Source organism: Alternaria rosae (genome assembly GCF_020736505.1).
Source record: "Alternaria rosae strain MPI-PUGE-AT-0040 chromosome Unknown BKA58scaffold_9, whole genome shotgun sequence".
Lineage (NCBI taxonomy): Eukaryota > Fungi > Ascomycota > Dothideomycetes > Pleosporales > Pleosporaceae > Alternaria > Alternaria rosae.
The window spans coordinates 494,641-512,306 of NW_025763578.1; the positions used below are offsets into that span (position 1 = coordinate 494,641).

General features: G+C 53.5%; 9 protein-coding genes across 9 annotated transcripts; 4 read left to right on the top strand and 5 right to left on the bottom strand.

Moving 5' to 3' along the window:
* The first annotated feature begins 350 nt into the window (after nt 1-350).
* BKA58DRAFT_234657 (cation efflux protein) lies at nt 351-1,865 on the top strand. The gene is made up of 2 exons (XM_046166558.1): nt 351-702; nt 773-1,865. The coding sequence occupies exons 1-2, from the start codon at nt 514-516 to the stop codon at nt 1,748-1,750; spliced, it is 1,167 nt and encodes a 388-aa protein (XP_046021827.1). The 5' UTR covers nt 351-513; the 3' UTR covers nt 1,751-1,865.
* On the top strand, nt 1,866-3,178 carry BKA58DRAFT_234664 (glutathione S-transferase). Its single transcript, XM_046166559.1, has 3 exons — nt 1,866-2,089; nt 2,145-2,878; nt 2,944-3,178. Exons 1-3 carry the CDS (start codon nt 1,981-1,983, stop codon nt 3,094-3,096), a joined length of 996 nt encoding a protein of 331 aa, XP_046021828.1. The 5' UTR covers nt 1,866-1,980; the 3' UTR covers nt 3,097-3,178.
* On the bottom strand, nt 3,125-5,454 carry BKA58DRAFT_234704 (dolichyl-diphosphooligosaccharide-protein glycosyltransferase). The gene is made up of 3 exons (XM_046166560.1): nt 4,815-5,454; nt 3,795-4,627; nt 3,125-3,745 (listed from the first exon to the last, which is right to left on the bottom strand). The coding sequence occupies exons 1-3, from the start codon at nt 4,957-4,959 to the stop codon at nt 3,326-3,328; spliced, it is 1,398 nt and encodes a 465-aa protein (XP_046021829.1). The 5' UTR covers nt 4,960-5,454; the 3' UTR covers nt 3,125-3,325.
* On the top strand, nt 5,119-5,593 carry BKA58DRAFT_390995 (uncharacterized protein). The gene is made up of 2 exons (XM_046170877.1): nt 5,119-5,216; nt 5,269-5,593. The coding sequence occupies exon 2, from the start codon at nt 5,282-5,284 to the stop codon at nt 5,507-5,509; it is 228 nt and encodes a 75-aa protein (XP_046021830.1). The 5' UTR covers nt 5,119-5,216; nt 5,269-5,281; the 3' UTR covers nt 5,510-5,593.
* A 357-nt stretch (nt 5,594-5,950) lies between these two features.
* On the bottom strand, nt 5,951-7,794 carry BKA58DRAFT_366681 (uncharacterized protein; the record flags this gene model as incomplete). The annotated part of the gene is made up of 2 exons (XM_046168894.1): nt 7,146-7,794; nt 5,951-7,078 (listed from the first exon to the last, which is right to left on the bottom strand). Exons 1-2 carry the CDS (start codon nt 7,371-7,373, stop codon nt 5,951-5,953), a joined length of 1,356 nt encoding a protein of 451 aa, XP_046021831.1. The 5' UTR covers nt 7,374-7,794.
* A 636-nt stretch (nt 7,795-8,430) lies between these two features.
* On the bottom strand, nt 8,431-9,464 carry BKA58DRAFT_322534 (RTA1 like protein-domain-containing protein; the record flags this gene model as incomplete). Its single annotated transcript, XM_046167854.1, has 2 exons — nt 8,431-9,138; nt 9,204-9,464. 2 exons carry the CDS (start codon nt 9,462-9,464, stop codon nt 8,431-8,433), a joined length of 969 nt encoding a protein of 322 aa, XP_046021832.1.
* A 1,174-nt stretch (nt 9,465-10,638) lies between these two features.
* On the bottom strand, nt 10,639-11,641 carry BKA58DRAFT_234724 (putative mitochondrial inner membrane translocase subunit). The gene is made up of 4 exons (XM_046166561.1): nt 11,297-11,641; nt 11,191-11,231; nt 11,005-11,136; nt 10,639-10,925 (listed from the first exon to the last, which is right to left on the bottom strand). The coding sequence occupies exons 1-4, from the start codon at nt 11,369-11,371 to the stop codon at nt 10,721-10,723; spliced, it is 453 nt and encodes a 150-aa protein (XP_046021833.1). The 5' UTR covers nt 11,372-11,641; the 3' UTR covers nt 10,639-10,720.
* An 880-nt stretch (nt 11,642-12,521) lies between these two features.
* On the top strand, nt 12,522-15,102 carry BKA58DRAFT_234761 (uncharacterized protein). The gene is made up of 3 exons (XM_046166562.1): nt 12,522-12,548; nt 12,676-13,669; nt 13,743-15,102. Exons 2-3 carry the CDS (start codon nt 12,859-12,861, stop codon nt 14,693-14,695), a joined length of 1,764 nt encoding a protein of 587 aa, XP_046021834.1. The 5' UTR covers nt 12,522-12,548; nt 12,676-12,858; the 3' UTR covers nt 14,696-15,102.
* A 406-nt stretch (nt 15,103-15,508) lies between these two features.
* On the bottom strand, nt 15,509-17,600 carry BKA58DRAFT_442955 (uncharacterized protein; the record flags this gene model as incomplete). Its single annotated transcript, XM_046173944.1, has 4 exons — nt 15,509-16,125; nt 16,180-16,307; nt 16,359-16,642; nt 16,692-17,600. 4 exons carry the CDS (start codon nt 17,598-17,600, stop codon nt 15,509-15,511), a joined length of 1,938 nt encoding a protein of 645 aa, XP_046021835.1.
* Between the last annotated feature and the right edge of the window lie 66 nt (nt 17,601-17,666).

The following is a 17,666-nucleotide window of genomic DNA, read 5'->3' on the forward strand; positions in this document are numbered from 1 at the left end:
CATCGTGTGGCAGCAGATTACTGAGCTACACATTGTGACGCGCGGCAGCTTTTCATACGCTTCACGTTTTATCCCCGGACGCGACCTCGGGAGCTATCTGATGACATACCGTCGATAACATACCATTTATCGAGAAGCACACCTGCGCGATGGCTCCCGTTCTTACCGTCAGTAACTACGTGGCTATCCCAATCTGCAGGTAGTCGCGATCTAGTAGTCTGCCACTGACCTGTATGTACAAGTAGTACATGAACTTGAAGGGTTCTGAAAATACAGGTAGTATGTCTATGAGCTCAATTAAGTATCTACCTGCTATCAATTCTGATTCGAATTTCGCACTGTCACTAGATCCCCGTGTTTCACAGATCTTCCTGAACATGGTACAAACGACTATTAAAGGCCGGGCAGGTACTCGGTGTCCAACCTCGTGTGCTATTTTACGTCCTCCATCTATAGCATGAGCTCTACTTCTTTATCTTCTTCAACACCTACGATCATTCCTTCCTAGACGTCATGGCCCATAGCCACCACGATAACGAGCCAGGCCATCATGCACATGGGCACAAGCATGGTCGCTTCCAAGTCAGTCGAAAGACCCGCCTAAGGGCTGTGATAGCCATATCTTTCTGTTTCTTCGCCGCCGAAATCTCCGTAGGCTTCTATACATCATCACTTGCCCTTGTGGCTGATGCTTTCCACTATGTGCGTCCAGCGGTCTCCTCCATACCTGCGTCGCACCTTCCTTGCGTCAAGCCACTAACATTCTGTCCAGCTTAACGACCTTATCGGCTTCATTGTCGCCTTGGTAGCTGTCCAGGTGACGGAGCGCAAGACCTCACCTCCAGACCTCTCCTTCGGTTGGGCGCGAGCCTCCCTCCTTGGCGCCTTCTTCAACGGCTCTTTCCTTCTTGCTCTAGGCGTCAGCATCACACTACAATCCATCGAACGATTCATCTCCATTGAGCGCGTCGAGAATCCCAAGCTAGTCCTGATCGTGGGTTGTGTCGGCCTAGCTCTCAACATCATCAGTGCCTTGTTCCTACACGAGCATGATCACGACCACGGTCATGGCAGCAACGGCGACGAAGAGAGCGTATCACTTGCACCCATGCATGCAAATCACCTGCACATATCCGCGAAACCAAAGAAGCATGGTATGGATCTGGGTATCCTCGGAGTTCTCATCCACGTTATCGGCGACGCGATCAACAACATCGGTGTGATCATCTCCGCCGTTATCATATGGTTCGTCAAGTCGCCTAATCGCTATTATGCCGATCCGGCAGTTAGTATGTGGATCGCCATCATGATTCTTCTTACCGCAATCCCCCTCACGAAGCGTAGCGGCAAGATCCTGCTTCAATCTGCTCCCTTGGGCGTCAAGATAGAGGATGTCAAACACGATCTGGAGGCCATACCTGGTGTGCTTAGTGTGCACGAACTGCACGTCTGGCGTCTGGATCAGAAGAAGGCTGTCGCATCAGCACATGTTGTGGTCAGTGATCCCGATATTGCGAGCTTCATGAGCAAAGCCAAGATCTTCTCTCAATGTCTGCATGCGTATGGCATTCATTCGGCAACATTGCAGCCTGAGCTGGCGTCCGCTTCGGAAAGGCTCAACAATGTCGAAGGTGCAGGGAGGGAGCCAGCTCCGGGCGTCACAAGTGGAACGCAAACTGCGCGAACGAGTACGGAGACATGCGGTGTACCGTGTGGTGTAACTTGCGAAGAGTTGAAGTGTTGCACCTGAGTTCCGAAAGTAGCTCGACTTCGGAATCAGTTCCGCAGTCCCTGCATGAGCTTATGAGGAGGCGTCGAGACACCCCACTATAAGCCCCCAACTGAGCTCCAGCTTCTCAGTACACAACAATTAGCATAATGAACGATAGATGAACAGATAACCACAGCTTCTCCTAATAGAACCTCTTTCTCTGGACGTCTCCTATCTTCTATCTCATCCATCCATTCCATCAACACAAAATGTCCACCAAAGAAATCCACAAGTACGGCACCGACGATGGCTGGCACGGCATCATCCAAGAAGGAGGTGAATTCCCACCCGAAAAAGACAGATACCACCTCTACATCGGTAAGACCATATTATATCACACACTCTGATCGCACAGTCTTGCCAACCTCCTCAGGCCTCTTCTGCCCCTTCGCTCACCGTCCAAACCTGATCCGACATCTCAACCACCTCCAACCCTACCTCCCCATCTCCATCGTACGCCCGTACCCCAAAGGCGAACCCGGCTGGCGCTTCGACGCCAGCTACCCAAACGCCACCCCCGACCACCTCTTCAACAGCCAATTCATGCACCAAATCTACTTCCGCGACGACCCAGCCTACAAGGGGAAATACAGCGTGCCTCTTCTCTGGGACAAGAAGAGTGGTCGTATAGTAAACAATGAGAGTGCTGAGATGTTGAAGTGGTTACCACGGGCTTTTGATTCCGTGCTGGGGAGTGAGGGGGAGAAGGGACGTGACTTTTATCCTCAGGAGCTACGCGGAAAGATTGATGAGATTAGTCCGTGGTTGCAGTCGTTGGTTTGTGCGGGCGTGTACAAAGCGGGGTTTGCACCGACTCAGGAAGGCTATGAGAAGGGTGTTGTTCCGCTCTTTGCTGCGCTGAATCGACTAGAGGAACTGGTGCACAGCAACGGCGGACCATATATCCTGGGCGACAAACTTACTGAATTGGATCTTCTGGCGTACCCGACGATCGTCCGTTTCGACACGGTTTACTCTCAGCACTTCAAAACGAACCTGGGTTCGATACGACACGACTACCCTGTTTTGAACAATTGGCTCAAGAATCTGTATCATAATGTGGAGGGTTTCAAGGAGAGTACGGACTTCAAGCATATCAAGGAGAACGTAAGTGGAATTGCGAAGCGTAGTGCAGGGTATCGTGATGGCTGACGTTGATTGCGCGTTTACAGTATACGAAGAGCCATGGTGATATCAACCCGCTTAGTATCACGCCGTTAGGACCGTATCCGGATGTGGAGGAGGATTATGAGAAGGACTGGAGTAAGTTGAAGCCCGGGAAGGTAGCGCATCCTCGAGTCTTGGAGGAACAGAGCAAGCTCTGAGAAAACGGCGGCGTGAAAGAGATAAGTGAAGTTCTCGAGGATAACGTAGGGAACGAAAACGGTAGATCTGAGACAGATTGTGGTATTCTTTGGTATTCCATTCGCAACAAAATTTTGGGTCATTCTTGCCCTTTATCCATAATATACATACCGCGCATCGCCGATGGAGTATTTTGTTTACATACACATAGCCGGTCCTAATTCCCACATCCAAGACTCTGTAGTCCATTTACTGCGTCTTCTTTGTGCTCTTCTCGCTGGGTGCACTGTACAGCCAAACGGCCACGAATGCCAACCAACCCAAAACGGTAACCCAGATACCGCCAATCCAGACCCACGCACCGCTAATCTCAAAACTCCTCGGGTACTCGTCGTGCGCAAAGTGCCTGACGGTAACCTGCCTCTTCTCATCGATGTTGGTGACAAAGGGGCGGCGGTAGTTGACGCGGAAGTTGAAAATGCCGTGCTGATCGGGTGTCCTGAATGCGACACCGAAGATGGTCGCGTTCGCGGTCTGTGCGATTGGGGAGAGGTTCAGGCGTTGGAAGGGCGAGAGCATGCTGAACTCAAGCTGGATGTTATCCTTCGGCGAGGGGACGAAGGGAGCAAGGTGGTCGTTCGTGTATTCGGAGATCTCAACTTGGAAGTGCTGTGACTGTTAGTACCTTCTTCTAAAACGCGGTTTAACGCAAACTTACGACGTCGGTCTTGATACGGTAGATTCCAGGGTTATTCTCAGGAACAGCAGCGCTGGTGTTCAACTTCTTGCTAGCACCCTCATCCTGGTAGTGGAGGAGTTTGCCAATCTTCAGCACGCCCGTCTCCTTGAAGGTCCACTCAGAAAGCTTCTGCGCGAACTCGCGGTTACCAGTCGTGATAGCCTTGTCCCCTAGCTTGGCCTTCTCAGCGAACCACTTGTTCTGGAGCATCTCGGCTGAGCCGACAACAGCCAGGCGCGCCGCGTTGTTCGCCTGCATCGCAGAGACGACGTTTAGCTGCTCGCCAACCGCGAAGGGGTCCTCGACACCGTCAGCCTCATCCTTGGGGTTGTAGCTGTAGGCGGTGCTAGGAGCGCGGAGGATGGGCGAGGTGAGCGGCGATTCGTTTCCAAGAGCCTGCCCGACAGCGCGTGGCACGGCAATGTACCCCTCGCCAGCGAAGTAGTTCTTGGTGTCTGGCCTGAGCGACTTGGGGAACGGAAGAAGCAACACATCGTGCTCTTCTTTCGCCGATGACGCATCGTAGTTGAAGTGGTCAACGACCAATGCGCCCTTGTCCGCTGGGATGTTGATGTCGACTTCGAGAAGCATAGCCTGGACGGCGGTAGGGATAGCGTATTCGCTCGAGAGGGCCACTAGAATGTTTCCATCCTTCTTCATGAACTCGAGGAGGTTGTTCGCTGTGAGGGCAGGGCCGAGGCCTTTCGACTTGCCGGGTAGGAGGAGGACATGGTCGTAAGCTCGTTCGCCGTGCTTTAGTAATGAGAGCTTGCTCTCTTTGGGTGATTCGACAGATGTGGTGTATCCTCGGGCTACACATTGATGTCAGCATTGGCCCTATTATCCGTGGACTCAATTGTTCGTCATCTGCTGCGCAAGGCCAAGTTGCAAGTTCGATGGCTTCGGAGCTTTCCCAATGCCTCATTCTTGTATCGTAACTTGCGCAAACCAGACACATTACGCTGTCTCTAAAAGCAATTGAACTAAACCATAACTTACACGTCAAGTCCTCCAGGAACACACTGTACTTCTCCCTCTCGGCCTGCTCCTCCAACACAACCAGCAAGCGGTTGCCAGTGAAACTCTTGGCCTGCACCACCACCGACCAAACGAAGGCGACGGTAAAAGAAAGTAACCACCTCATCTTGTGGTTGATCGAAGATTGGACTTGTCGAGTTGCGCCGGCGTGTGGAGAGCTGTAACGGAGATACGTATGCTTTTGCCAAGCCTATCGGTCCCGGAAAATCGCTGCGCGCCGATTGGAGTGCGGAGGTGAGTGAGCTACGGACTGCGACCTCACGAACGCAGACCCGCGGCGACAACTTGCGATTGCGACACCAGACTGAGGCATTGAGCCTGCTGATTACCGGATATACCGACGCACGATAAGGGACTATATACGTACGCGCATACTTGCCTAGCGACTCCGAAACACGCGCTCACATACCAACAGCAATACAGCGACCATGTCCGGCATTCCCCCCTCCCCGCGCTTCTTCCAGCAGCCGCTGCGTTACATGAAATGGGCCTCTATCAACAAGCCGGCATACTTCTACTCCATCATGGTCGGATGCGCAGGTCCCATAATGGTCGTTACTGTTCCCCCGATTCGGAGATATATGGGCGAGGAGCAGATCCCCAAGATCCCCATGACATACCCAGGTACGTGGCGGATGGCGGAAAATAGTTGCTAGGCAACTGGGTGGATCGCAGAGGGGGAGATGTGGTGTTAGAGGATGTTTTGCTGACTTGGCACAGTACCAAAGGGACCACGGCCGAGACCGACGGGCTTCGATGACGAGTAGAGGATATCAGGGGAGATAGTAGAGACACTTTGAATGAAGCTTTCAGGGGACATCAAAGTCAGAATATTTCCTTTCACTTCAATTCACCACCATAAGGAGCATACAAATCATGGAAACACAAGCAAGAATCATCATTCTTTTGTCTAAACGTGGAGGTACTCGAACCATTATCAAGCGGTATCTATGAAACCATAGACCCGCCTGACGCTGACAAAGCAGCCTGACCCTCACTCTTAAAAAATCACACAACGCCCTGGAGGTCCCCACTGCTTCCTGTGATGCTCAAGACCAACCCAACAATACCGCCTGGCGGATACGTCCAACCAAAGCTTACTCAACCTTTGCCCGTTTTCCCCTAGTATCCTCCTCATCCTCACTCTCAAGCTCGACCTCATCCTCCTCGTCTTCACCATCCACACTCAAACTCCTCTCCTGATGCATCCTCGCGGTATCCAAATTCTTGCGGGCAATGTCGTTTCCACCAGGTTTGTACGCCCTCTTCGCCGGAAGCACCCTAGGACCCTCGCTGTCCTTGTCCCATGGGTAATCTCCCTTGTCAAACTCAGTGCAAGTGAGATACTCAACAGGGAAGCGGTGGATATCCAACTGGCAGGTTGACTTGAGGATCTTGTGCTGGTCGACGACGTTCTTCATGCACTCCTTGATCTCAAGCAGATGGTTCTCCAGAACATTCATGGCTTTCTTCGTCATGGGGAACTTCGTGTGGAACTGGTTGATGACTGACTTGTCCATGTAGGAATCTCCTGCTGTGCCGATGGCCTTGTAGAGTTCGAAGCCACAGTCAGAGCTGTGTCGGCCTTTGTCCATGATGAGACGCTGTCCGATCCAGTGGCGGAAGAATGTCAGTGCCATCCAGACGAGAATGTCTCTAGCGTAGGCTTCGCGCTTGATGGGTAAGTCTTCGACGGGGAGGCGCATGGTACCGGGGTAGAGGGACATGACGGCGAGCTCGACGGCTTTGCACTGGCTGAGCATCGCACGATGGTACTTCTCGAGCAGGCCGCGTAGACCGGGAACCTCACGGAGGTAGTCGAGGGTGCTGCGAGAAGCTTTCAGGACCCTCCAGTTGCCGACTAGGTGGACGATGCACTCACGGAAGATGAGTTCGCTGCGGATTCGGTACGACATTTCAATCCATGCGTGTGGCTTCTTCTGAATGGCCCGGAAGAAGTCCTGGCCGTGTTTCAGCAGGGCGATTTCGATGGGCTTGGAGATAAGAACGGTGCAGCCTAGGTAATCCGCGATCTTGAGAAGTTGGTAGCAGTCCTGGAGGGCGGCGGACATGTCGGTGTCAGCAATCTTGAGCTCTTTGTTGTAGAAGGCGTAGAAGATGCTTTCGTAGTGCTCGAAGGTCTTAACGGCTTGGGGGACACGTCCATTCTCGTTGACGATCAGGCCGCTGCGACCGTCGGCTCGCTCGGCAGTTGGTGTGAGTTCCTGGAGACATTGTTGTTAGTGACTTTTATTGGTGACGTAAGATATAACAGGGGCTGGAAGTATGTACCACAAGTTCAAGACGACCAGCAGGGTACTGTTCAGAAGGTAGGTCCTTGAGTTCGATCATCCAGCGTGTCTTGATACCGGCGTTCCTGGCACGGCTGTTCAGTTTGACAGCGTTGCACTCGGTCAACAAGTCGGCGAGGAGGGTGGAGCTACGCGCCAAAGTACCAGAGTGGAACTTATAGCGACGCTCATGGCCGAGGACGACCTCGACATCTTCTGCTTGGTTCATGTTGAGTAATGGGTTGTTGTCGGTTACCGAAGGCCTTATGGCGACAATGCTCACAGCAAGAGAAGAGTGTCGAATGCTGGAGGCGACAAGTAAGGAGATTATGTATGCAAGGCAAACACTGTTGTAAGCTACCAAATGCCCCAAATTTTTGTAGGGTGGAGAGTGTGGAGGAGTGTTGGAGCAGACAGGTGAAGAGATTACATAGGGAAGTACTGGGAGCCTTCTGCTAGCGGCTGACCGGTCGCGTGGTATTCCCCAAGGTAAAGGTGGACAGGTAGAAGAGCCTGAGCGCAGTGTCACAAGGTGGGCCGGGCTCTCTGATGGTCGCAAGAGTGAGAGGCATCGGATTATCTGAAGGTCGACAAGTGCCCGGGCGCGCGTCAAACGGAGCGCAAACGAGTCGGTGAAGCCCCCAGGACCGAAAACTTCGCTCAAATTGTGAAGTGTCACCAGCGACGTAGGTTGTAAGCTATCAGGTACTTTTAGTTGCCCGAATCCCTCAGAGCACATACATAGTCCGCAGAACAGCCGAAATGTCGTATACTGCAATGTAAATGCACATATAGGAGAGCATCCTCCATATAGAAACACTAAATCTAGAACAGTCAGGAGTAGCTATGAGTTTACCCAAGACCTTGAACCTCTAGCAGATAAGGTTGATAATCATGGATATAACAACACGTCCTGATAAATCGTAAGACAAGGAGTACGTAAGAGCGACCGCTCCCTATCGATGCTTCCTGGCCGCACATATACCTACACACGCACATGCGTATATACACACCTGTGAAAACTTGTATGAAGATGAAGCCTGACTCACTACGCAAAAGCCTCGGATATTGCGAATGTATGAACTAGTCTCACGCGCCGCTACTTCCAGTGCACATGGGGGTAATAAAATCCATGTAAGCTTGATCGTGTTACTTCGAAACTGGAATCTATTGCAAATTCATTGGATTAATTTATCGTACAAGAAGCAAATCAGAGTCAGACCCTCGGCACTGGGCCTTGCTCAAAATGCCATTCGAAGAGGTTGAATGGTACCTCCGCAAAGACCTCACATCCACTTTTGTGCTTGCTGCATACCACTGAGCGCGTTGAGCCCTGGGAACTCCGTAGTGCTTCCGTCAGGGAGACGTTGCAACTGCATTCCTCGGACATCATCTGCATCCTTGAAGCAGTGAGTCGGATGGCACAAGTTCAAGAGTAGGACTGCCGCAATAATGACACCACCCTCCAGTCCGATGAAGTACTTTTGGGTATTGGCAATACGGCCTTCCCAGCCTTCACTCAGTTCCGCGACGCGAAATACGCACCTTGTGAAGATGCAGAGGGTAGACAGCGACAACGCCACGAGGAAAGCCTTGAATGGCCATGAACGACGGATAATAGCCGGCTGTTGATCCGGAGATATCTGGCCAAGAGACGTTCGTCCTTGGTAGGTGCGCCATGCAAAGTCAGCGGCGAGCAGAATGAAGAGAAGCATGGTTGCGACTTGGAAGGCTAGCCCGGCGATCATGATGTTGTTACCCTTCTGCGGGTCCTCGCCGTTGTGTGTCGCGACGCTGGCCATACCTCCACCAGCGGCCTGTAGCACGAGGGAGATGAAGTCGCAGGGGATGAAGATCTTGGGGTAGGAGAGGGGCTTGATGCGTGAGTGTTCGGGGCCGACGGCGGTGACGATGCGCGAGAGACAGAGGTAAATGCCAGCAGCGAGGAAGGCAGGTGCGATGGTCAGGCAAATGATCTGGATGAGGAAAGGGTTCTGCGTCATGTCAGTCCTTGGAATTGACGAAGACACTCCGTTGATGAGATAATTCATAGACGTACCTCAGCGAACTGATCTGCATGTGCTAGGATGCGCCCAATATAACCGACGAGTTCAATCGCGCAACCCGTTCCCATTGCGACAGTGAAGCCAAGCCATTTCTTTCCAGCAATGCCCTGCACAAGGTAGGCGATAGTCGAGAGACCGAACAGCGCAGCGAAGGCAATGTTCGTGGCCAAGGAAGGTCGATAGCCCCAGTATGCATACTCTTTTGGGCATGCCTCTGATATGAGGTAGCAAGGCCCGTCGGAACCGATTATCATCTTGGGCGAAATTGAAGGCGTATTCGCCTCGGTGTTCCGTGGGGGTGAGTAGGAAAAGGGAAAAGAGTGTGTATGCGGCAGTTGAAATTATACCCTGTGGTTGAGGGTCGCCAAGGTAAGGAAAAGGCGATATCAACCCAGAAGGTGAGTATTCGATACCCAGGCAAGCTAGTGAGCGGACGCGTCAAGCGAAGGGGTGGAACGTGAGCGGGGTCCCGAGTGGTGTAGAGGCAGGGTCGAGGTGACTGAAGTCGACCACCTGGGCAGTCGCGGTGAGCGAGAGGAACGCGCTGTTGCGCTGGAGCGGAAAGAACGAGTGAAAGAGGACGAAGCGCCGCAACACCCACTCGCAAGGTTGCGGATGGAGCGACAATATAAGTACCGGTGTGATTACCTTCTCGCCTAGGGGAATGTACGCATCAGTGCAACCATGGTACTGAAGCCCGGTTCGCCAGTACGACCCAACAGTACAACCACCAATTGCGATACCTGCCTCAAAGCGGGCAATTGTTATTGCCGGTAACTTTATGGTTACAGGCACCTGCTGCGCGTGGGAGGACGAAATGTGCGATTGGATACTACGACAAGAACAGACCTAAAACTATCGACTCACCGCAGATTGCATGAGCTTGCTCTTTGTTTTTGGAGTGTCAAGCTTTCCACCCAGCGCTGCACGTGGGTTAAAAGCAAAAAGCGGTCTCGGATTGTATGTGTGCACCGACCTCATCTTCGTGCATTTCCTCTTTTGGTCTTAGCGTAGAGCCGCAATGTTGGTAAAGATGATGCGGTCAGTCCCGAACGAATGTTCGCTATCTCAGCTTATCTTGCTAGCCATCATCAAGGATGTCATCTTGCGTCACAAGTGAGTATTCGCATGGAGAGCGAAGCAAAGCAAAGCTGACTGGACAATCTGCAAAGGGCTTCAGTAACCAGGACTGAAGGACGTACCTAAGGCACAGCTGGAGCGACAATGCGACGGTGGTTTCATCAGAAAAGGTATACCACTTCGAAAAGGCAAACATAGCCATGTTCCTGGTTTACACGCGCAAGACAACCCATTGTTATCCACAGAGATACAACGCCATCCTTGATTCCAGTACAGTTCCTAAATGCCGACTCGAAAAAAAGTTACTGGGTATCGATTCATGGCCTTTTTCGTAAACTCCAATGTAGAGACAAGCTAAAGTGATTGCGACGCCGATGTGCGACGCCGAAAGGGTGTGCCAGATGTTCTGGTTCGCAGCGACGACTGTTCCTTAGGTAGACGATGGTGGTGGTGCTTCGAGCCGGGTGTTCTCAGCCAGCATCCTACTGAATGCGATGCCAACGCCTTCGATGACGGCCAAGAGGACGGCACAACCGATAGCATTGTTGCGCATGGCTTTGGCCCCACCTCGAACCGCCAGCGCGCCTCCAGTGAAGAAACCTCCGATGATGGCATTCCACGGGTCTTCCTTCTTCCTACAAAGATATTAATCAGTACGTGTCTGGTTGTTCGTCGCGATTGGGTTCCTCATTGTCTAGGTAGGAGCCTCCGCACCTGATGCCTTTCACAGCGCAATCGAAGCTGCTAAAGAGGCCACCCCATACTCCAAAGTTACCGCCTAGGACTGGGGCTCGCGTTTTCAGGGCGACAACGGCAGCAACGCGTCGCTCGCCATACGGAGAATTGCTGTTGGAGCTGTGAGCACACTCTGGCTATACGACGTGGTGGTGAAGTAAGTACCGGAACCCCTTTATGCCATGCCAAACTGCCCCTCCGATGGCCTAGGAGTCGTTAGCTTTGAAATCAAGGATGACGTAGCTAGCTGCACGCAATCGATAGGACTTGCCCCCATGCAGAACGCTCCGCCAAAGTCACTAAGCGCAACCCAAGGGCAAGGGTCCCGACTGTGGTCCATGGACATTGTGGAGTGTCATGAGCGTGAACGTGACTTGGGTTGGTGTTTGGACTTTGCCATGTGCCTGCGGGGTCAGCTCACGGATGCAGGTACGACGGGGTGCCGGAGCAAATCCGATACCAAGCATATGACTGAGAGCTACTTAGTTCCCGATCCCTTTGAATAACTCATCCTCCCTGTGCGCCTACTCGGTATAGTCTGATGTATCATGGCTACGTGCGAGGCAACGCGCATATCCGGAGAGGAAGTTACCTGTCCACCGACGCTGCACCTGGTGTCAATCTGATGACAGATAATCCTTGCTACTAATCACGTCGCTACATATCCATGGATGTGTATACTATGATAGATAAGTCATGTCTCTGCTAATGCAGAGCCTATTGCAACTACAGCTTTGGAGCAGGCGAGGATGACAGCATCTCAATTGTACTCCTTTCTGCAAGAGATGGAACATGGTGCACCAAGTCTTGTGCGTGTGGTCTTTGCTCCTTCACTATGAAGCATGGGCGGTGACAGTGCGGGCGGACGTCTCGGCAGGCTCCAATACCGTGGACGTATTCCGAGTGTCGGGCAGCACAAGGGGCTTGAGACGTAAGCAACGGCGTTTGGATAATTCTCGAGAAGATTAGAAAGCAAAGAATTCCGAGGAAAGAGGCGAGAAGGGCAAGCAAGGCTATCATTTGTCGGCAGGCCAGGTACAATCCGCAATCCCCTGCTCGCCCTAGCGCCACCAGCACGGTCACTGCAAGACAGCCTGCATGCAAGCCTACGTCGCCATTCTCCGACAGCTGTGCATACACCTATACACTGCTCTGTTGTTTCTTGCTATCGTCGCTGCACGTTGTATCTGCTCTGCGAGCTTGTTACTCGATCCATCGCGATATACACTAGTACGGACCCTGCTTTGGCGAGCCCGAGGCCACATCAGTTGAGCCCAAGTGCCTGTGTTGGCTTGGCGGCGGGCGAACCCCAATCCCACGTCTTCGGCATTGACGCATCATCAACGCTGTCACTCGTTCCAACCACCTTCGAGACACCATCTTTTCCTTGTGGTCTGGTGGCTGTTGGCTATTTTGAAGCTGTTGTCAGCTGTATACTGTCAGTATTCACACGGACGGGTAATAGAGGGGTTCTCCGCTAACTGGCCACCAGTACCGTCCCTCACACAAACCCCTCGAAAAAGGTGCGTAGAGCTCCAGTACCGCCACACCCCGTCTCGACGTTGTTTGGGAGAAACTCCGTGTTCAGTAGGCAGCTGTGCACACGCGACAAACACTGCGCGTGGGCTATTGCTAATACGGGCATGACAGCACGAGAGGGACCGACTTGGATATAGTAGGACTGCTGGGAGTCACGCCCCACAGTCTTGGTGATCGGACTTTGGAGGAAAGATTGCCACCATGGCAGCGGCGACTGCGGGTAAGTAAAGGAAGTCGTTGTGGGCTGCCTGCAACGCTTTTCACCATTTCCTTCTGCCACCATGATGCACCAACATGCCTCCTCTGAGCCTCATCCCCGGTCTCTCCAGATATCTGACATCGCTTCTTCCCTTCGCAGGCTACGAGTGGAACCGCTCTTCGCCGCTGCGCTCCTCGCCCGACACGTCATCCTCCATGTACCCCGACCGGCCCATTCGCCCTCTGCCCGCCCGTTCTCTGCGCGCCCGCTTGTCCCCCGAGCAGGCCGAGACGATTGTTTACCCGCACAACCCGCCTTCTACGGGGCCGCTCTTCAACTATCCGCCATACACGGCCGATGAGCGCGTCAGACCTCACAGGACTGGGGCCAACGACCACCACGCCTGTCATTGTGGCCACACTCATTCCGAGGTCGAGAGCGAGGAGGAAGAGGACGACCGAAACGGACCGCTGCCGTCGTCCCCGAGCTATCAGTACAGCAGACAAGCGTCGGGCAAGCCGGCAGCGGGTGCGACTGGTGCATATCGCAAGCCAGGTTCGCCTGCGTCTTCGGTAGATGGCTACGAGTCATTCGAGAACACGAACAACAAGAAGAAGCGCAAAATCCCCAACATGGGTAGCAACGGGTCACACCACGCGAGCCTCTCCGCGGACCTGACTAGCATGGGTGTCGCACCAGTTCACGAGGCAGGCGCCATGGACGATGGGGATGGCATCGCGCGTTACTACGGCTCGGCGCCCTCGACACCCCAACACGCGACAAGTTCTGGAACGGGCATCTCAGGCGCAGGCAGAGGACGTTTCGGCCGATCTGGCTCGGGACGGTCAGAACGGCGAGTGTTGGCCAGTTCGACCAATCTCGCCAACGCCAAAGGGAGCAGCAAACGTACGGTGTCACCTCGGGAATTGATACGTCTTTACTACTAAACGAGTCCGTGCGCTAACGATTTGTTTTCTAGGACCTCCGGAGCAAAGCGGCATCATCTCCACTGCTATTGCCAACGCAAACGCGACCCCGCCACCCCCGGGCAACGAAAACGTGAGCCTTCTGCAGCAGGAAGCCGCCAAGCATACTGCTAGCAAGACCCAATTCACTTTCACCTGCGGCTCTGACTCGGCCAACAAGATGGTCTGGCCGGGCCAGGAAAACGGCCAGTACCCCCAACCGCCTGGCGCATACCCCAATGCCGCTGCCTCTCCTTCACCCCACCCTCAAGCTGCCCGCTCACGCCCCCCCGTGCGCGCCGATGCGCCCATGGTGTCCACCCAGGGCACTCAGACCAGCCCCAACATGAACGGAGCAGGTGCATACCCCCCACCGCCCCTGCCCAATGGGACTGCACGACGTCCGACCGGACCTCCACCACCCCAACAGGCACCGCCGCCTCGAAAGCCGCGACGTAGCGCCTCAAAGCTGTATGAGTATGCTGCCCGCAAGCGTCGCATTCAGCAAGAGTATGCCAACTTCCACAACCCGCCAAGTCAGCCGTGGATATGCGAATTCTGCGAGTACGAGGACATATTTGGCCATCCTCCCATGGCTCTGATCAGGCAGTACGAGATCAAGGACAGGAAGGAGCGCAAGCGTCTGGCAGAGAAGCGGCGGCTGTTGGAGAAGGCCAGGATGAAGGGGCGCAAGGGCAAGAAGGCGAGCAAGAAGGCACAAAACAATGCCAACAACGCTCAGCACAACCAAAACCCTCCGCCTGGCGGCTACGATCGGCGTGACGATGAAGGGTCGCTGGATCCACAGGACGAGTACTACGACGACGATTACGACGAACCGATAGCTACTTGCCCACATGGCTGCCAGCATCACCCGCATCCTCCCCATCCACACCCGCACAAAGTTCCAGGTTTGCCCCCTGGGGACCCTCGGGTGGGAGGGCCGCCTGTTGCCAATGGCATCTAGCAACCGGACGAGACGGGGTGGGCCGTCTGTGTTCTTGCATTGAGTCTTCTTGTACTGTCTTTTCGTGCCGCCTTTATGGTTGGAGTTGTTGCAGCTGTTGCTCGGGTGTCTAGACGCGGTGTCAAACGGATCTTCGAGATGACAGGGGGCTAGCGCATTCGATCAACCACATTTTCCCCTGCCCGCGGCCTGACGCCCTTGCCGAGCACACTCAGCAATATTCCCCTAAAGGCACACTGTTCCATTTTGTTTGCAGCGTTCTAGCGTCGTTTTCCAGCATTGTTTCCCCAGCACTTCCCCGGAGTCATTGGCCCTTTGGTCGTTTCCCACTTTACACCACCCGATCACGACTCGCTCCTAACCCCCTCACCTTCACTACATATCATGAACATATAACCATACATAAACTCCACTCAAATAGACAACCTCTCAACTCCAGCACTGAGACGGGTTGTGTTGTACTGTACATATCCCGCCGGCAGTGTGTGGAGAGCAAGCTTTACAACACATCGGATGGCGTTTCAAATTGGGCAGCTAGTTCAGTTTGTTGTCTTACCTCATTGGCCGGCTGTCTGTCTGTCAACATATCGTCATGTTACATAGTATACAAGTTGGTAGCTCTTAGCTAGAAAGCCCGTTGTATGTAACAACAAGCAATCGATCAACCTTCCATCCGATCACACTGTGTTCCAAAAGTCTCGTTACATCTCTGCTTCGCGATGCGATGCATGCCTTGGATGGTAATTTGAACAAAGTCTCATTTCTCATTTCCCGTATCCATGCAATGAATGCAGCTTCTTTCTGTACAAACCTCTACATCCTCTCGACAGGGCTGAGTCCAAGCACCCTCATACCATTGTACAAGACCTGCCTAGCGGCAACATACAGCGCCAACCGGGCGATCATGACGTTCTTCTCCGAGCCCACAACCTGCAAGTGATCGTAACTACTGCTGAGCGCATGCGCCATCTTAAACAAGTACGTGAGCACCGTAGTGGGTTCCTGCGTCTTGAGCGTGTTGAGGAAAGTATCTGGCCACGACGCCAACTGGCGGACCAACTCCACAGCCTTGTCTTCTTTCAGCAAGCTCAGATCAGCGGATGTGAGATCGAGATCAGCGAGGCTGGGGTCCGCGTCACAGGCTTTGCGGTATATGGAGCAGAGACGGGCGTGTGCGTATTGCAGGTATGGGCCTGTGTCGCCTTCGAAGGAGGTCATGCGGTCCATGTCGAAGGTGTAGTTGTTGATTCGCTTGCCCTTCATGTCTTGCACCATCACGGCGGAGATGCCCAGTGTGTCAGCGGTTTGCTCCGGGTCTTTGACTTGTGCGTATTTTGTCTCGTTCGTCTTCATTACTTCGTGCATCTTGTCGCCGACGTCGCGGAGGATGTCGTCGAGGAACTTGGCTGTGCCTTTTCGTGTCGACATGCCTGGGTGTTATTAGTGACCTGGACGGATTTTACGAGATGGGATGGAGACCATACCTAGAACCATGCCAAAGTTGATGTGTTGGCACTTGTCTGAGATGTCTTTCCTGCCCATGAGCTCTTCGATCTTGAAGAGTTGGGCCAAGTGCAGGTCTTGTTGTGATGCGACGACATAGATCATACGGCTGGGACGAAGTTAGTAAAGTGTCGGGAATTGTAAGGATGAACTAGCATACTCAAAGTGGTACTTCTCGACACGCTCAATCGCAGCGCCAATGTCTCGGGTCAGGTACAGCGAAGTACCATCCTTCTTCTTCACAACGGCCTTGCCTAGCTTCTTGGAGTGTTTTGTAAGGTCGACAATGACAGCGCCCTCTGAGTCCTCGCAGACCTTCTTCTCCCACATGATCTTAGCAGCGAGATCCATGCTCTCATCTTTGACTTGGGACTCTCCGCTGTAGTCGTCGTAGTGAATGTTCAGTCGGGCATATGTTTGCTTGTACTTTTCGATGGACAGATCCTGCGCAGTTCAGTATTGGTACTTTACCCTGCATGCTCGGTCCACTCACCCTGAAGCGCTTCCAGATGCCGAGCGCCTTAGGCTCGCCGTCTACCATGCCCTTGAAGTACTTCCTAGCCTGCTCGTCGATACCTTCAGCTTCGATTTTCTTGACCTCGGCCTCCTGCGCCGACGCATCCTTGCCCTCTTCCTTAAGCTTCGCAGCTTCGGCCTTGAGAGCCTTCATTTTCTCCGCCTCTTCGTGTTGTACGTTGCTGACCCTGACGTAGATATCATACAAGTGTCCAATAGGGTTCTTGACGAGTTCCTCCTCGTTACCGTAGAGGTCGAAACCAATAGCCAACACGCCGTATTGCTTTCCCCAGTCTCCGAGGTAGTTCATGCGAACGACGTCCCAACCAGCGCCCTCGTATAGGTTTGCGAGGAAACCACCGATAATTGTGCTTCGCAAGTGACCAGCGTGGAAGGGCTTCGCAATGTTGGGTGAACTGAACTCGACAATCATCTTCTTCGCGCCGGAGGAGGGGTCGAGCGGGTTCTTTAGGCCGAGGTTCTTGTTGAAACCATATGCCTCCTTGGACTTGAGAACCATGGGCAGGACAAGCGAAGTGAGCGTCTCTGGCTTGAAGAAGAAGCCAATGGACGTGTTTGTGACGATTGGCTTCTTAACCAGCGGCGACTCGGGGAAGGCATCTGCCAGCTCCTGCGCGAAGGCCTTCATGTCCTTCTTCTTTTGGCGGAGCGCAGGTACGGCCAGCTGCAAGTCTCCATGCTCCGGCTTTGCCGTCCATGCTAGTGTGGGGTATATTATTTGCTTGTCTACGCCTGAGACGGACGAGAGCAGCTCGGTGATGTGACTCCGGTAGATGTCGAAGGGGTTGAGGGCGGGGTATGTGTTGGGCTCTTGCGGGACCTTGTCGAGGCCGAGCGTCGCGAGCGTGTTGGTGAGGTCCTCCATGCTGACTGATGAGCGCGCCGACGCGTCGAGGTTGCGGAGGGGGTTGAGGGAAGCAGCGTCGAACTG

Bases quoted from the DNA above. Each gene is read 5' to 3' on its own strand.
- BKA58DRAFT_234761 (XM_046166562.1), top strand. From the start codon at position 12,859: ATGCCTCCTCTGAGCCTCATCCCCGGTCTCTCCAGATATCTGACATCG. The intron at 13,670-13,742 runs GTACGGTGTCAC...TTTGTTTTCTAG, and splicing joins CGCCAAAGGGAGCAGCAAAC to GACCTCCGGAGCAAAGCGGC.
- BKA58DRAFT_390995 (XM_046170877.1), top strand. From the start codon at position 5,282: ATGTCCGGCATTCCCCCCTCCCCGCGCTTCTTCCAGCAGCCGCTGCGT.
- BKA58DRAFT_234724 (XM_046166561.1), bottom strand. From the start codon at position 11,371: ATGTCCATGGACCACAGTCGGGACCCTTGCCCTTGGGTTGCGCTTAGT. The intron at 11,232-11,296 runs GCAAGTCCTATC...AACGACTCCTAG, and splicing joins GCGGAGCGTTCTGCATGGGG to GCCATCGGAGGGGCAGTTTG. The intron at 10,926-11,004 runs GTGCGGAGGCTC...ATATCTTTGTAG, and splicing joins TGCGCTGTGAAAGGCATCAG to GAAGAAGGAAGACCCGTGGA.
- BKA58DRAFT_234664 (XM_046166559.1), top strand. From the start codon at position 1,981: ATGTCCACCAAAGAAATCCACAAGTACGGCACCGACGATGGCTGGCAC. The intron at 2,090-2,144 runs GTAAGACCATAT...CAACCTCCTCAG, and splicing joins CAGATACCACCTCTACATCG to GCCTCTTCTGCCCCTTCGCT. The intron at 2,879-2,943 runs GTAAGTGGAATT...GCGCGTTTACAG, and splicing joins TCAAGCATATCAAGGAGAAC to TATACGAAGAGCCATGGTGA.
- BKA58DRAFT_234657 (XM_046166558.1), top strand. From the start codon at position 514: ATGGCCCATAGCCACCACGATAACGAGCCAGGCCATCATGCACATGGG. The intron at 703-772 runs GTGCGTCCAGCG...CATTCTGTCCAG, and splicing joins TGGCTGATGCTTTCCACTAT to CTTAACGACCTTATCGGCTT.
- BKA58DRAFT_234704 (XM_046166560.1), bottom strand. From the start codon at position 4,959: ATGAGGTGGTTACTTTCTTTTACCGTCGCCTTCGTTTGGTCGGTGGTG. The intron at 4,628-4,814 runs GTAAGTTATGGT...ATCAATGTGTAG, and splicing joins GTTCCTGGAGGACTTGACGT to CCCGAGGATACACCACATCT. The intron at 3,746-3,794 runs GTAAGTTTGCGT...TAACAGTCACAG, and splicing joins ACCGTATCAAGACCGACGTC to CACTTCCAAGTTGAGATCTC.